Source organism: Stenella coeruleoalba (genome assembly GCF_951394435.1).
Source record: "Stenella coeruleoalba genome assembly, chromosome: 17".
NCBI lineage: Eukaryota > Metazoa > Chordata > Mammalia > Artiodactyla > Delphinidae > Stenella > Stenella coeruleoalba.
This window is the reverse complement of record NC_137163.1, coordinates 51712905-51730859: the sequence shown is the minus strand read 5'-3', so window position 1 is coordinate 51730859 and position 17955 is coordinate 51712905. Positions and strand designations below refer to the sequence as shown.

General features: G+C 36.2%; 2 protein-coding genes across 6 annotated transcripts in view; one reads left to right on the top strand and one right to left on the bottom strand.

The window, feature by feature from the left end:
* Positions 1 to 11959, top strand: part of WWP1 (WW domain containing E3 ubiquitin protein ligase 1) — a 115052-nt gene extending 103093 nt beyond the window's left edge. For both annotated transcript variants that reach the window (XM_079901449.1, XM_079901450.1), the window contains 4 exons: positions 1580 to 1684; positions 4204 to 4300; positions 4716 to 4788; positions 10524 to 11959. In XM_079901449.1, the coding sequence (XP_079757575.1) occupies positions 1580 to 1684; positions 4204 to 4300; positions 4716 to 4788; positions 10524 to 10623 (375 nt within the window). In that variant the 3' untranslated portion in view covers positions 10624 to 11959. The remainder of the gene's footprint in view (positions 1 to 1579; positions 1685 to 4203; positions 4301 to 4715; positions 4789 to 10523) is intronic.
* A 111-nt stretch (positions 11960 to 12070) lies between these two features.
* RMDN1 (regulator of microtubule dynamics 1) overlaps positions 12071 to 17955 on the bottom strand; it is a 43162-nt gene continuing 37277 nt past the window's right edge. For all 4 annotated transcript variants that reach the window (XM_079901457.1, XM_079901454.1, XM_079901455.1 and 1 more), the window contains exon 10: positions 12071 to 17634. In XM_079901457.1, coding sequence (XP_079757583.1) covers positions 17584 to 17634 — 51 coding nt within the window. In that variant the 3' untranslated portion in view covers positions 12071 to 17583. The remainder of the gene's footprint in view (positions 17635 to 17955) is intronic.

The window sequence follows — 17955 nt, the reverse complement described above, 5'->3', positions numbered from 1 at the left end:
AAAGACAATTTTTTAAAAGTAAGTAAAGACTCACTTTACAAAAAGAAGCTATGTACTTTTTTTCTTTTTTAAATAAATTTATTTTATTTATTTTTGGCTGTGTTGGGTCTTCGTTGCTGCGTGCGGGCTTTCTCTAGTTGCGGCGAGCAGGAGCTACTCTTCGTTGCGGTGCGCAGGCTTCTTATTGCAGTGGTTTCTCTTGTTGTGGAGCACGGGCTCTAGGCGCCTAGGCTTCAGTAGTTGTGGCTCGCAGGCTCTAGAGTGCAGGCTCAGGAGCTGTGGTGCATGGGTTTAGTTGCTCCGTGGCACATGGGATCTTCCCAGACTAGAGCTTGAACCCATGTCCCTTGCATTGGCAGGCGGATTCTTAACCACTGCACCACCAGGGAAGCCCAAGAAGCTATACTGATGGCACGTAAACATTCGATGCTCAGTAGTCATTGGGGAATTGCAAATTCAAACTAAATGAATTACCACTTTGGGATACTGTTGGTAGTTTCGTACAGTGTTAAATATACATCAGCCTTATGCCCTAGCAGTTCCACTAGTAGGTGTTTATTCATGTGGAAATGAAGTATATTTTCACACAAAGACTTTTCCATAAGTGTTTGTCACAACTTTATTCATCAAAATAAAAAATTTGAAGTAACCTAAATGTCCATCAACAAGGGAGAGGATAAATAAATTGTTGTATATTTATATAAGGAAATACCACTCAGCAATATGAAAGAAGTACTGGTACCCACAACAACATGGATGAATCTCATAAACATTGTGTTAAGCGGGAAAAGAAAACAGAAGAGAGAGGGGATATGTGTAGTATTGTCTCATATTCTCAAAAATCTAGTCTATGGTGAAATCGTTGATCACCTAGAGCCAAAGATAAGGATGGTGGTTTTAACTGCGACAAGGGACACGATGGAAATATTCTACCTATTGATTATGGTAGTGGTTACACCGGTGTATACATCTGTCAAAGCATCTAACTCTGTACTTAAAATATGCACATTTTATTGTATGTAAATTATAGATCATAGTTAACTTATGAGAAATAAAGTATTATACTTTTTTATCTTATTATGCCAAAAATAGTTTTCATCCCATATATAATAAACTGGAGTTAATTTGAAAATGTCACGTATGTAGAATATTTTATTCCCAAAGCCTGGATAGATGAATAACAAGAGGTTAGTATATTTTTAATTTTAAATAGATAAGGTAGCATAGATTTAAAAAAAAGAAGAACTAGAAATTTATTTGTAATCTGTATGTCTAATTTGGGATATATTTATAGTAAAAGAGATTGTTCTGGCACACAGCTGTTTTTCTTGATGAATAGTTACTTTAAATGTTTTCAGTTTAAGTTCAGTAAACATGGGTAAGGTAAAGTGCCATAGAATTCTGCATGTTAAATTGCCACAGATTTTGTTGGATTTGCTTACTGTGACCTTTATTTGATGTACACATAGCTGTTTACATAATTATGCATGTGCATAGCTGGGCATTAGCAGATTTCAGTCATATGGTTACTCTCTTCACTAAATCTTTACTGTGACCTGATACTGTGCTCCTTTCCCAGGTCATGTTGTGTGGCATGCAGGAGGTTGACTTAGCAGATTGGCAGAGAAACACGGTGTATCGACATTATACCAGAAACAGCAAGCAGATCATCTGGTTTTGGCAGGTATTTGCTTTTATCTTTTTGAATCAAAGTACTCAAAGAAAATGTTTTCTAATGAAATGGGGGTTTGAAAACAGTTCACTTTTAAAGTTGAGGCTGCTTTTAGACATGGTATTTAGTCCTTGAATTTTAAGTCGGAAGTGCATAGTGTGAATACTTGTTAAAGGATTTTCCATTGCTTTTTTCCTAAATGAAAGAATAAATGACTATCTTCTTTAAATAATAGCTTAATGGTAATAGTTGTAGGTATAACTTTTTTTTCTAGTAGTATGAAAGTATTCTATAAATTCCACTTAATTCTAGAAGTAAATGAGGAAGTATGTTTTTAATGAGAAAGTCAATGCAGATACTTAATTCCTCTAAAGGTGATAATATGCCAGGGAGTTAGAACAATCTAGAGGATAATGTCCAGGAATGACTTTTCTTTCCTCTCTCTCCTTTCTCTGTCTCTCTCTCTCTCACACACACTCTTTCTCTCTCTTTCCCTCTCCTTTCTTTTGTTTGTGTGTTGTTTGAAATTTAAAATCTCTAGGCCAGGGATATTATCCACATAAATTTACTAATTGAGACTCATTTGAGCAGCTTAGTAACTGAACATCTGGGTGTACTTGTGCTTAACTGTTTCACTTTCAGGTGAAAAGCCTGGGTTTTTCTGTTACTATAGAAAGATTTTCCAAAGGTTGCATCTTTTCATAAGGATATGTCATATGTTTATTGCTCCATACTTTAAAGAAGTGTGGACACTTCTAGAAATTTATCCTATGGATACACTTCACATATGCAAAATGGCTCATACCAGAGTATTTATTGCTACATTATTGGTACACTAGTGAAGACTTGAGACACCTAAATGTCCGTCAGGGGGAACTGAGTAAATAAATTGTAATATATCCATTATGTAATTCTGTACCTTGTCATCATTCTTTTTCTTAATGCAAATTAACAAAAATATTGGAGGATAATATTTTTCAATACAATATTAAGGGAAAAAAGGTGTGTATATTATTTGGTTAAAAGGAAAATATATATTCTGTATAGACAGAGTGTCTGCTAGTGTATGAATACAGCATCTGTAAAGGTAGAGGGCATGCGAGCAGCAGTTGCAGAGAGCTGACATTGAAGCAGAGGTGCATGTGTGGGCTGCTCTTCCTGCTGTGCCCTTCTACTGCCTTTGAGTTCCACACTATGTGCATGTATTATCTATTGTAAAAAAAAAATAAATAAACAAAAAGGTAAGAATAACTCTATTTTCAAGCCTGAAACATCAGAATTGCATCACATACAGAATGTGTGCAGGTATCTGTAATCTTCCCTTTTAGGCTTATTACCAGCTTCTTACTCCTTTTGTTCCCTGACTTTCCCTTTGGACTTTGTATTTATATACTCGAGGAGCTTAAGCCTTGAGTTATGTAAATCCAAATGAATAGTTGTGTTTTCTGAATTGGGTTTGTTTCGGGGACAGTGGTGAGGTTTATGCCAGACCTGGTAATAAGCTGTATTTCTTTGTCTTGATGAAATATGTTGCCTCAGCACAATTCTGTGCAGAAACATTTTTGGTCATAATTAGCACAACATTTTGTCCTATTGTTACCTAAAGTTTAGTCCCTGTTTTTAAGATACATTTCTACTCTCAGACTGTTCCCTAAGTTCCTTGCCTTCGGTTGTAAGATACTCAGACCAATTCAGATCAGTATTTCACATTACCCATTTATGTCCACTTTGAAAAGAGATAGTCTGTGAACTAGATATATTTTTAGAAGAATGCATACTTTAGATTTTCAAGTATGAAGAAGAGAGTTGGGAAAATGATGTTTAGTGGAAGAAAATACCACAAACTATTGAAAGTGGCAGTTGGGAAGTATTTGTTCATCTTTGGTAGCTTACAGCGGAGAAGGGTAGGTGGCTCGGGTCAGGATAACAGTGGTTTAGAGCTCAGCCAGACCTGAGTTCAAATGTTAGTTCTGCTACTTATTAGCAGTTTGAGAAGGACAAATTATTTCACCTCTCCAGGCCTCCATTTTCTTATATGTATACTGCGGACGCTAATGATAGTAACTATCTCATAATATTGTCGTAAGGGCCAAATACACAAAAAGCATATGGCACAGCACATGGCAGGAGGCCTCAACAGGTGACAGCTGTAATAGTGTAGCCCAGCCACAACATCTGCCCTGGTCAGCGGTCTGACCGTGGACAAATGACAACCTTTCTAGGCCTCCATTTCCTCTCTGTAAGATGGATATAATAACAATAGTGGCCAACCTATGGTGTGATTGTGAGGATTAACTGAAGTAAGATTGATAGTGTACCGAGCATAGTGCCTAGCCTGAATAAATGATGAATGCTGCAGCCACTTACCACATATATTTTAAAACTAGTTTGTGTTACATTTCTTCTCCTTCAAGTTAAATTCTTAAGTTTCCAGAAGAAATTTAAGAATAATTTAAGGCTCTACTATTTTCACTATTGAAGATAATCTAGTATTTATTTTATATTAAAGTAAATTTGATTTTGTTACACAGTTTGTGAAAGAGACAGACAATGAAGTAAGAATGCGACTACTGCAGTTTGTCACTGGAACCTGCCGTTTACCTCTAGGAGGATTTGCTGAGCTCATGGGTAAATGCAGTTTCTCTGTAGATAATTTTGGGATAATAATGGCATTTAGACATACAACAGACTTGAACCTAAGGATTCTTCTTCTGTGCTTTATGTAGGGCATCTACCAGAAGAAAGACAAATTAATGGTTAATATCGAATACACTTGTAACACAAAAATGAAAGTCTGCTCACAAAGCCTGGTTGGCCATTGCTTTGTGAAGGGAGCAAGATGCTGTAGAAATACTTATCTTTCCACTTTGTAATTCTTATTGCTGGATCTTTGCAGCAATAAGAAGTTTCTCTAGGCAGAAGTAACTTACATTGTAGTTTATTCTGTATCATTCAGGTTGACTATGTGACATGTTCTATTATTTGACTAGTTACCAAAAAGTGTAAAGGACCAGATAAATTTTGTCTTATTTTCCTGATTTAGGAAGTAATGGGCCTCAAAAATTTTGCATTGAAAAAGTCGGCAAAGATACCTGGTTACCAAGAAGCCACACATGGTAAGTTCAAGAATCTTAAATAGGAAGGTGAAAGCCAGAGTCTTTTTTTTTTAATGTAAGACCCAGTATAATTTCTTATTCATTAAAGTAGTCAGAATTTCAATTTTGAGAACAGGCTGATTAACATAGTATTCTATAACTAAACACATTAGAATGATTGGTTAATATAAATACTTGAGAAATGTATCCATTGATTCAACAAATATTTAGCATACCCACTATGTACAGAATGAGATTGAAGTGCTCTCTGCCTTTTATGAAGTTTGCGCTCCATTGGGGATGGGGACACAAAAGACACACAGGTAAACAACTCTTTGCAAATGCTAGGAGTCCTTCAAAGGAAACCAAGAGAACAACTAGAGGGGACCCTCCTTTGGATTGGGTGGTCAAGGAGGTTTCTTGGAAACTGTGATGTTTAAGTTGAGTTTGATAAATAGCATGCTGTGGGAAGAAACAGGGGAAGTGCACTCTTTGTACAGGGTCGTTTTTCAAGGAAATAAAAGATGCCTTGGTGTGAATGGAACTTAATGAATCGGGGAGGGGATAAAAGAATTTGGAAATGTAGGCAGGGGCTAAATTATGGTGGAGCCTTATCGGCTATTATAAGGAATTTGTTTCTAAGAACAATTAGAAGGCTTTGAAGAGTTTTAAATAGCAGATAATGAGATCCAAGAAAAATCAGTCTGGCAACAGAAGAGAGGGAATTGGATGAGTGAGTGCGGGGAGATTAGTTATAGAACTCTTATAGTCATCCAGGCAAAAGATGGTGATGGCTTAAATGTACGTGGTTCTTTCAGGAGATCAAAACTATTTTCACACTAAGTCATTTTTGCCTTTTTATTGTTTTGACATTTGCACTTGTGGTACCAAAGTAATGGTGGGTCAACTGCTGGTGACTTAGCACAAGTCAAGGCAGTGGCACAAAACTGCTATCTCTGCATTTTTCAACACCACACATTTGAAGTTTAAAGCAAAAAAAAAGCCAGGCTTATTGAAGGTTGTTCTTTATGAAGTATTAAAAGCTATTAACTTTATTAAATCTTGTTGCTTGAAGTATGTATGTAGCTTTTTTAACATTCTGTATGACAAAATGGGAAGTCTGCATAAAGCACTTTGGTGGCTGTCTTGAGGGGAAGCTTTTAGGCAGTTGTTGAGTTGTAAGCTGAACAGCTTGCTTTCTTTTTGGAACACTTTTTCTACTTGAAAACATGACAGACAAACTGTTTATTCAGACTTTTTTCCTTGAGAATTAATGAAGTAAAACTTGTCACCTTAAGGAAAACCACTAACAGCATTTGTTGGTGATGATAAAATTGAGGTTTCATGCAAAAATCAGAATTTTGCAAAACTTGTATGTACCATCTTGAGCTTGACAGCTTCCCAAGACTTTTTTTAATATTTGAAAATTCTTTATAACTTGGTGAACCAGTATTTCCAAATGACCGATGCATGATGTTACAAACTCATGCATGGGTAAAACATGCATTCAAAGTGTAAAATAAACCAATGGATTTCATATAACAGAGTACAAAAAGTTATTTGATATGGTTTCAAAACCCATATTAGGCATAACCTTGTCAAATTTAGTATGCTATCAAAGAATAATATCCACAATTATCTGAAAAAAATGACTTGAGTACATCTCTGTTTTCTAACTGCATGTCTGTATGGGGACAGTTTTCATATGCTTAATCTAAAACAATATAGTCCCACAGAATAAATGCCCACATAGGTATCAGAATCCAGATGTCTTCTATTAAAATAGCCAGATATTAAAATGATTTGCAAAAATATGAAACAAGGTCACTCTTTTCACTGCTTTTTTGAAAATAGTCTTTTTTTTCATAAAAATTTTACTTTTATTTCAAAGTAAATTACTTTTAAAATTTGCTTTAACTTATAATATGGTAAATATCAACAGCTATAATTCACATAAACAAAAGCTCTTTGGGTTTCTCAGTATTTTTAGATGTGAAAAGGGATCCTGTGACCAAAAACATTTGAGAACACCAGGTTAGATTAAATTGGTGAATCCAATAGAGGAGAGATTGTTGAGGCAGGGACAGAGAGTTCATAACCAAAGAAGAAAATTCTTTAAGAAAGATGAAAAGAATTGGGATCTTGAGTGTGAGTTAAGGAATTCGCCTTTTATAAAAACAAGAACATTTCCTCTGTTGTAACAGAAGAGGAAGGAAAGTTGGATGTAAACTATAGATAGATTTGAGATTTTGTGAAAGAATAGAGTTTAATCCACCGTTGGTTTGTTTTCTCAGAGTATAAGGTTGAGGTCACTGGCTAACAGTGAAGAAAGGAAAGACTTGAGGAGAAAGAAAGGAGAGCTGTCATAGAGTAGAAATATGGCTGAGAATGCTGGATAACATTAGATTGTCCACTTGGATCTACTAGTTCATCTAAAGTGACAATAATCTACCTAAGCTGTCAGATTTTCCCTGCAGTAATTTTCAACTGTTAAGGTACAAGGAATGAGAAAGTAGAAGGTTGTATTCATTCAGGGTTTGAGTTTGAGTAAGTTCAAAAAGGAGAGAGAGGGTTTTAAAATATTTGCAAGGTAGTGATTATAATGATGGACCATGACCTCTAAAGTAATTATAATGATGGGCTGTGGCTTAAGTAAAAAGTGAAGATAGGAAGAGTCTGAGGACAAGATAGGATGGTGAGAAAGGTTGGCATTTTAATTGAAATAAGTTGGGAAAGACAGATAATCAGAGAATAGAGTGTTTTAATTAGTAACTTCCTTTACTGGTGATGACAAGGTTCAAGGTATGATACTGAAGTAGAGGAACAGGTCACTGAGGAAGGGCAAGAATTGAGAGGCTGTGGCATTGCATGTCACCCATGTGAATGAGAGGACTATGAAGAAGGTGCCAGAGATTTCACTGAGTGAAGGAACATGGTCAGCAGGTGATAGCAAAAAGTGCAGAAAGAAGGCTGCATAGCCAGACTGTGTTTGCCTCAGAGGAGGAAAGTTTGTTTACTGGCTGCAGAGGAAATAGAATATTTCAGACTAGCTGGATTTCAGTTAAGGCAAGAGAGGAGTTGTTAAGACTATAGAAGCCTGCAAATCATAAAATATAAGTCCAAAAGAATGGATTGGAAAGGTCTGACACAGGTGGGGATTTAATTCAGATCAGGGGAAATATGGTTGATCAGTATTGGGATGAGAATTTAGATGAAAATAGATGACCCAGAAAGACTTGAGTCTTCGGTAGTGACTGAGGTAAGCAGTGCCATAATCTATGGTGGAAGCATTCCTGATTATTCTCAGATTGGGTCCTACTGCTTTCATCCCCAGTGCTTTGCTTAGTGAGGTGGCAGCTTTCAGGGCAGGGGTGCTGCAGGCTATATACAGTGTATAGCAAGCCAATAGAGTACTGTTCCCTTAGAGTCCATGAGAAAAGTATTGATGTCTTCCCTTTTTATATATAAGAAAATAGAAGTAGCAAACTTTACTCAAAGCTGAAACTAAAACAAAAGCTAAAATAAAACTTAAAATAGTATTCTGATATTCACATAGTAAGTACTCAATAAAAGATGAATAGATTTTAGTATGTCTTTGTCCTTTTGTAAGCCAGCACAAAACATAATGGCTGATGTCTTAAAACAGAACCCTGTTTTGGATGTTTTAAAGTAATACATTTTCTTATGTGGTTCAACTCAACATTTACGAAATGTCTACTGTATACAGAATGGATCTGTGTTAGGAGAGTAGAGATGACTCTGCCCTTGTGGGTTTTGGAATCTAATGGAAAAAAAACAGTCAGTCATAATACAGAGTAAAGTAAATGCTAAAACAGAAGTAAAAAAAGCTTATGTATTACAAATGCCAACTCTCTACATATATTCACCTTCCATATTATATTCATGGATAAACATGACCATAGTTTGTGTATAATGTTTTAATTTTCACCAAATCCAAGAATTTACAGCATTTGCTAGGTCCTCACATGCGAAAAATAAAATTTTTACTTCGTCCTTCTGAAAAAAAAAAAAAAGCTTATGGAGAGGGGAATTATTAAGTCTGTATAACATGTTCAAGGAGAATTCTTGGAGGAAGTTGTAGCATTTGGACTGATTCTTAATAATATTTTTATAGGCAGAAAAGGGTATTCCAGAACATAGGAGAGCCATAAGAGCATGGTCATAGAACAGAAAAGTGTGTGGTATGCTTGGAGAACATTAAATAAGTTGATAGGGGCTATACCAAACAGCATAGGCTTCTTTGCCCACTTCCCCATCCTTAGTCATTAGAAGCAGCAGAGGTTTTTTAAACCATCATGTCTTTTTAAGAAAGTACCCCTGGCAATGATATAAGGCTATATAGGTTGTGAAGAAGTTAAAAAAAAAAAAAAGGATGCAAGATCAGTAGGCAGGAAATACTGATGGTCTAGATAAAAGATGATGGGGAAGTATATATAGGAGAATATAGTAGCAATAGAAATGATCAGGAGGGAAAAGATGGGGGATATTTAGTAAATAGAATGACAATTTGACAGAGGCAGGTGACTGGTTAGTATAGGGCTCTATTGAAAAATTTTTTCCTGACCTCAGCTCAGAATCAGACTGTACCTTGAGGCATAGTTTAAAGGTGGGGGTGGGGAGGGGGCACACAATGGGAAGATATATAGTCCTCTTAACTGTTACTGTTAAATTAACAACTTTTCAAACAGAATAACATGGTCTGAGAAGAATACCATTTTAATTGGCTGCCTTGTTTCGAAAGGCTCTTTCTTGATTTACAGGTTTCCTGACTCTTATAAGGGCAGATAACTGGTAGGAGTAGTAGAAGGGAACTGGATAATCTATAGAAACCTTCCACATGAGAAAATGAAAGTACAGAAAGGTTTTGACTTCTCAGAGCTATTTCACTAGACACTAATAGTGGGGACCAAAATCCAAAACTCCTGAATCTTAACCCAGCTACTCAGTGCTGTATCTTAAAAAAATTAAATGTTATTTTACACCTTTGTAAATTGTAAAACAATACATTGATGTTTTAAGCATTTTCAATATTTTCTACATTTCATCAGTTAATCCCAGCAGGGAATCCTTTGAGTCTAGCAAGACTGTAAGCATATTATTTTAGAAACGGTTATACATATGATGAGATTATTTGAAAAGACAAAAATATATATTTGGTTATTGACTGTCTCCACCCTAGAATGTAAGTTCAGTGAGGACAAGCACTTTACTTTTTCATCATTGTATCACCAGCTCCTGGAAAAATACCTGATATATTAAAGATTCTCAATAAATAACTGATGAATGAATTGGTGGGTGAGTGAAAGAAATGGACTCTTTAACCCAAGAGAAGTTAGGGGGACTCATGACACAATGTAACAATAATAGTATAAAAAAGAGAAAAATTAGTGCTTCTTTAAAAAAAATTCCAGCAGTTTTATCCATATTGCTACAATTATTATTTTTAATTCTAGCTTTCTCTGGGAAACGTTAAAATATTTTTGTGACTAGGTCTTAAATTTGAATTGACTGCTGTAAGAAAATTTGTATATTTAATATTATATTTGTTAAGTAATAAATTAGTAAATAATAATAAATAATAAAGTAGTAAATTGTCTGTTAGAATACTTCTGGCAAAATTTTTACATTCTTCCAGTTAGTTTTTCAAATGTGCTTTAAAAAAATATTGTATTAGAAGTCTTTTCAGAGTTTGTTTTATTGAAAACACATCTGATTTTGTTTTTGTTTTTGTTCAGTTTTAATCGCTTGGATCTACCACCATATAAGAGTTATGAACAACTAAAGGAAAAACTTCTTTTTGCAATAGAAGAGACAGAGGGATTTGGACAAGAATGAATGTGGCTTCTTGTCTTGGAGGAGCTCTTGCATTTAAATACCCCAGCCAAGAAAAGTTGCACAGATAGTGTATATAAGCTGTTCATTCTGTACAGTGAATTTTCTGAACCCCTCAAAGTATAAATGTTTTCCGTTCTTCCACAGAAATATGCAAAACAGTTCATCCTTTTCTACTTTATTTATTGTTCCCTTGAAGTGACTGACTAGGAAAAAAATCATCCTTAAATTTTGAAGTTGAAGCAAGCAAGAGACTTTATTAAAAATAAGTATATATCTATATAAGCATATATGATAGTGGCTCTAGTTTTATAGAGCTCAGAGTGTATTAAACATGACAGCCGTTCATTCAAAAATAATATGGATTTGCTTTACCTTGTTTCTGTTATCCAGGGGAAGAAGTACAAATTACTCCATGTTTTTTTTCCCTTTGTAACACCTCTTGAGGGTGTTTTGTTGCATGGCTGTTCAGGAAGGTATTAAGGGCTTAGGCCAAAATCTTACTTTGAATATGTTAAAAAATGCTGCTGGCTTTTCTTAAGATGGGTGCTTGAACCTGTCAGTTTGTTTTAAATAAATACAGTAGTTGAAAATTTTCCCTCTTTGCTACATCTCTAATATAGTCAGAGTCATGAATGAAACCGTAACTTACAAGAAAGTCATATACTAGATCTACTACCATTTAGTTTATTCTAGAAATTGGAGAGAATTCACTGAGTAGCATAGAGGTTTGTTTACATGTTACTTTGGGATGCTAGGTATTTGTGGAATTAAAAAGAATCAGGCACTTCTGTACTTTAGTTTTAAAATATGTGATGTTCTTTAAATTCATAGTAAATTGATGCAATTTGATACTTAGGAACATATAAAAAGGTAATGTGAACTTTTCTGCTTTTGTTTGTGTTCAAAGTTTTGGTTTCATAAAACCAGATGGATTGAAGACTTACATAAGCATTTGAAAACTCAAGTCTACTGATTTTGTTACTGTTTGCATATCTTCATTCCTCTTAAATTCATGAAAATTCCATGTATCTGAATAAGCTTATAAAAAATATTTTGGTCTCCCCCCTCCTTTTTACATAGATTACTATTTTTGTTCCAATAACACTTTTTGTTTTTCATTATCAAGGACATTTACTGAACTACAAAAATGTATAACAAGTTAAAATCTGATGTGAATATTAATGCTGCTTTAGCAAGCTGGGCTTCCCTATTAATATAAAAATTTAAATTTCCACTTGTAGCATTATTTCAGTATGTACTGTAAATTTCATTAACTTAAAATTTTTTTTTTACAACCATGGAACTGACGTCTTAGAATGCTACCTGTAACGTATTTCACTACTAAGTACATACAGAAGATACTAGTATACAATTTTAACTTCCCTAAACAGTAGTTTTTGTTTTGCCAAAATTTTATTTTTCTACATATTAATTTAGATGGTCTTCTGCATTTTTATTCAGAATCCATAGTAAAGATGAAATAAAGTCTGTGATCCACTCGCTTGAATAGACTGTTTTCCCAAATCCTCACTATTAATGTTCTAGTTATTTTCATGCCTAATGAATAAAAAACAAACAAAAAACAAGAAAACTAATGTACAGAACAGACTATGCAATAGAGGGTGACTAGTCTTCAAAAGGGCTGCTTAAATTATACCATGAAAGTACCACAGCTGATGAAGTTTGCTGACAGAAGTTACTGTCATTCAGTAGAGGCATGAGAGAACATCATGTAGCACATTGGAATGAAGACAGGAAGCTTTCAGGGTGCCCATCCCCCCTTCTCACTTAAGGTAAGAAGTTACCATACAACAGATGAGGCTACACAGAGCCTACGGAGAGACCAAACCAGCTTTCTGGAGAAGGCTGGTTTGGAGAACTTATCAGGTCCTTCTATCTTTCATATTAATTGTAGAAATCCAGACCTATAGGCAGGATTTATTGTCTTGATATACCTACTCAGTGTCAGTGAGAGAAACCTGAGACTTGTTTTTTCCCCCTCTTCCCATCCCTGTCCTGTGCTGGGCCAGGCAGAGAAATTAGAAGTGCAGGGCTCACTGTGCCTGAACACAGACACTTCATGAGGAAATCAGCAAACGAGGGAGGCTCAGAAACAGGTTCATACTGTCACTTCATTTCAGTGCCACTACCCACCACCACCACCACTAAACAGCCCAGTCAGTGGGTCACAGGCACAACACAGTTTCAGCAATCAGATTAGTTGTTTGTCTTCCAGGAAAAGAAGCTACAAGTGGTGTTTTTGTTTTTAGTACTTCCAGGGCAGTTAAAGTCAAAAGGGTTAACAAAACTCTTTGCCCTCCAGCCTTAGGTCAACCACCTAGCTTTTCCAGTTCTCAAAACTAGATAGGGTGGTATGGGCCAACAATGTCAGGCAATGCTGCTTCTGTTTAAAATGGCCCGACTGGTGTGTTGCATCTGGACTGGGAAAACTCCAGGCACTTAATACGAAACCATAGCTGTGGACTTCCCAGAATGTGGAAACTTGTAACTGTATTTCCCTTTGAGATTCCTGCGCTGTCACCTGGGGAGATGATACTCCTGGGAGCTGCATGGATATGCTGTAAGGTCATCTTTTGAATGTAAGGAGGCCTGACATTGACCTGCTGGGTGAGCTATGGTTTCTGTCCTTCTGAGTAAATTGGGGCCAGATGAAGCCTACTGTGGGCTTTTTGAGTCTTACTATTTGGCTGAACCTAAGATCCTCTAGTGGGCATTACAGAAGTCGAACAGAAATCATCTCCGGTTGAAATAGGCAGATGAGACAATAAAGGTTCTTTTATAAGTCCACTGAACTTAAAAGCCAAACTTGAAGTCTACTGGGGATTTGGTCTGTCTCTCAAGGGAAAAGCCCAGACCTCATCAGAGGAGCCTTTACCTTAATGAGGTTCCTTTGTACCTAGTGTATACTCTTCAGTCACAAGACAGAGAAACATACAGGGCAGTGCAATGGGCCAGAACAGGACATTCGTTAAATAAACTTCATGGCCCTTGCCAAAGTAATCAACCCCTCCTATTTTTTCTTCCCAGTAATGCCCAGGTACAGTCCAAACAGGTTGTATAGTGAACACCACATGAATACAACAAAAAAATAAAAGGGGAAACCCCCCCCCCCAATTAACAAAGAGTAAAAGTCCAAAAGGGCCTCACTTTGGCAGCACGTATACTGAAATTGGAACAAAAGAGGCATCTCCTAAATTCCAAATTTTCTCTCCCCAGTCTTGACCAAGGAGAACACAATCAGATGATAATAGCATTTTTAAATATTTACTGATACTCATGGTAAATACATGTTCTTTAATCCTCACAATTCCATTAGGTTATTGTTTTTTTGTTGTTTGCTCCTTGTAATTATGTTTATTTTAAAAAGTGAGTCTGAGAGAAGTCATTTTTACAAAGTCCACAGCTGTTCCACAGTCTATGATTAAACACTCAGATAGGAAAATTTCTGGTAACAAGGAGTTAATTGAGAGCTTTCAGATTATAGTAGGATAACAGCCACATTCCAAATCAGATTTCTTCTCTCATTCTTAAAAGGAAACAGATGCATAAGAGGCAGTTATAATCACCCACAGCCCATGTCTGTAGTATGTTTAAAAGACAGAAAACTACAAACTTCTGTTTACATGTATGTGGAGAAAAAGGCATCTCAAACTAGCAGTCAGCTCTGGAACACTCAAGAACCAAGTCAAGTAGGGACTGCACAGGAAGGAGAATATAATGGGGTCTCAGGGTTCATTCCCAGAAGTAGTAGATCCCACCCTGAGTGGAGAAATGCGAAGAACCAGTGTGAGAACTGGTAAATCAGACTCCTGGGAACTCAAAAGAAAGAGGTTGAGGAAGCACACATAATCAGAATCTTGGGAAAGTACCACGTTTTGGAGAAGGCAGCTATTGCACTGTAAAGAGAGAAAAAAGATAGCAGCTCTATAAAAGACCCAGCAACCACACTTCTGGATGTTTATCCCACAGAGATTAAAATTTGTTGATATAGTTATATCAGCCTTAAGTTCATAGCAGCCAGACTGGAAACAGCTTAAATGGCCTAAGGTGGATAGTTAAATAAACTGGTACACCCATACAATGAAATATAATCAACAATAAAAAGGAACTACTGACTGAATTTAGATGCTTCTCAAAAAGGAGTTATGCTGAATGAAAAAATTCAATCCCAAAAGGTCACATTCTGTATGATCCATTTATATAATGTTCTTGAAATAACAAAATTATAAAGAACAGATAAGTGGTTGTCAGACTTAGGGATGATGGCAGGGAATGGGTTTGACTATAAAGGCACAGCACTAAGAATTTTTGTGATGGAACAGTTCTGTATCTTGATTGTGGCAGTTACAAAAATTTACATGTGACAAAACTGCACAGAACACACACACAAGTGAGATCACTTAAAAGTGGTAAAATCTGAATAAGGTCTGTGGACTGTACAGTTTCCTGGTTTTGATATTGTACCATAGTTACGTTACCACTGAGGCAACCTGAGGGACGGATACACAGGACCTCTCCGTGTACTATTTTTTGACAACTTCTTATGAATCTATATTTCAAAGCAAAAAAATTTTTTAAAGCCCTATATAATATCAAAGACAGAGCCTCCCCTCCATAAAAGGCTTTACTACTGAAAGATAGATACCTTATTTTACAAAAACTGTGTAGTACAGGATATTTATTACTGAACTAATCCAAACCCCTTACCTCCCCCATTTGATAACCTGGTGTTGCTGGTAACTCAGCACACACAAAAAGTCACACCTCCAAAAAATAACATTCAAAGTCACTCTAAATAAAGTGAAAACTGAAAATGAGGAAATTTCAGATGAAAATGCTCAACACAGAGAAAATTCTTAAGCACAATATACTAGTATGAATTAAATATAAATAAATAACTGCAGACACGAAAAAATCCAAATTAGAAATTCAAAACTGGACAAACAACATGAGGATGTGAAATGCCTGTTAACTGAAGTCAATCAGGAAAAAAAAATTGAAGAAAGACAAAAACATCTCAGAAGTGAAGACAAACAGTATCTAAGGAAGAAAACATAAAAAAAATAAGGGACATGGAAGATAGAAATGAAAGAAGCCAAGAAAATGAAACTGAGAGGTAAAAGAAAAATTAGAGAAGTGATAAATACAAAAGGCAAAGATCTAATATACATATAATTAACTTGAGTCCCTGAAAATAAGATGGAACACTTTTTTTGTGTGTGTGTGGTATGCGGGCCTCTCTGCTGCAGCCTCTCCCGTTGCGGAGCACAGGCTCCAGATGCGCAGGCTCAGCGGCCGTGGCTCACGGGCCCAGCCGCTCCGCAGCACGTGGGATCTTCCCAGACCAGGGCGTGAACTCGCGTCCCCTGTATTGGCAGGCAGACTCTCAACCACTGCGCCACCAGGGAAGCCCGGAACAGTGTTTCCTTAAGTGCTGTCAGTAAGGCCATTCTGGAATGAGGGACAATCTATAAGACAATTGGACTGGCCCCTTCAAAAAGTCAATGCTGTGAGAAAAAAAAAGATGGGGTTACTGTTCTAGCTTTAAAAAAACTAAGGCAGAAAATTAAATGCAATCTATGATCTCTGAATCTTGGTTTTTAAAAGTGTAAGACATTTTGGGACATTTGAGGATATTTGAATATGGTTGGATATTAGATGATGATAAAGAATTACTGTTAACATTCTAGTTGTGATATGGACTTGTATTTATTTAGAAGGATGTCCTTATTCTGAGATGATGAATGCTGAAGTATTTAGGGATGAAATATGTCTGCTATTAACTTTAAAAGTTTAGAAATATATATAAATAAGAATATCACACATAAGTAAAATATAGCAAAAGATTAGCAGTTGCTGAACCAGAGATGGGTTTATAAGAGTCCAATATTTTCAGTTTTCCCTTCTGTTTGAAAATATACATGATAAACTGAAACAGCACATACTCACATTACCTGTGTTTTCCCTTTGAGAAAAATCCACCTACACATACACTCTCAGATTTCTATAGGTGGCATTCAAGATACTACTTTTTACAAAACAAGATTTTTGTAGTGGTGGCATCCCCAGTATCACTGTCCTGCCTATTTAAAACATCTTAATTTCCATTTCCCCCTTGAGTTCTGTGATCCTTTCACCCCATTAGGGAATAGAATTTGAGCTCGCCTAGTGATAAAATCAAACCACTTGTAAGACTACCTCACATTTTAAAAAAGAAACCACTCCATTTTCAGTCCTCTCATGACTTATTTCCTTATGCAGGTTGGCTCCAAGATATATCATTTAACTACTTTATACCAAGAACTCTCATCATCCTAACCTCCTAACATTCACTGTACCTTCTCTGCAAGATCTCAGCTTTGAATCAATCCAGCTAGAAAATGCACTCCCCTCTGTCACCTCTTCCACAGAGCTTTCTTTTCTTCTTCTTTTTTTTTTTTTGTGGTACGCAGACCTCTCACTGTTGTGGCCTCTCCCGTTGTAGAGCACAGGCTGCGGACGCGCAGGCTCATTGGCCATGGCTCACGAGCCCAGCCGCTCCGCGGCATGTGGGATCTTCCCAGACCGGGGCACGAACCCATGTTCCCTGCATCAGCAGGCGGACTCCCAACCACTGCGCCACCAGGGAAGCCCGAGCTTTCTTTTCTTGATCTCCCGTCCTGATGTGATCCAATTCATACCCTTTGTATTGCTGGTGTCTCAGGTGCACAATAATCTCAGCCTCTAAGCCATGGATATCTCTCTACCACTCTTATAGCAATTATTTCTTTTGCCTTGTTATTTGTGAAGAAGTCTAGAATTTTGTATATTTAATTTGTTAAATGGTCCCGACATTAAAAGAACTGAGAAAACAGCCATAGAACAGTATGGTTAATGTATTTATTATCTTTATAATTTGATGAAAAGGCACTGCTTCTTAGATATTTCACTGAAAAATTCTCAGTTCTTGTCACTGAAACCTGTAAGCAACTGAGCAGCTTCTGTCTGTATCTAAAATGGAAGAATACATATTATAAAACAGTACAGCACAGAGATCAACTTGTGAAACAAGTTTATAAAGTAGTTTCTAAGAATTTCCAAAAAACCAGGATAGCACACTGTAAGAATAAAATTTCTTAGAGAACTCAAGAGATGACACTCTTAGAGAACTCGTCCACATTAGTACATGTCCCTTGCCTTTCATGTTTTAGAAATCTTTTTCTATCTGCTATATATATGTCAAACAGGAATAATTCTATATTGCAGCAAGTAATTCATACATGTTTGTTGATAGTAACTAAATATTTGCTATACACATTTGAAATAAACACT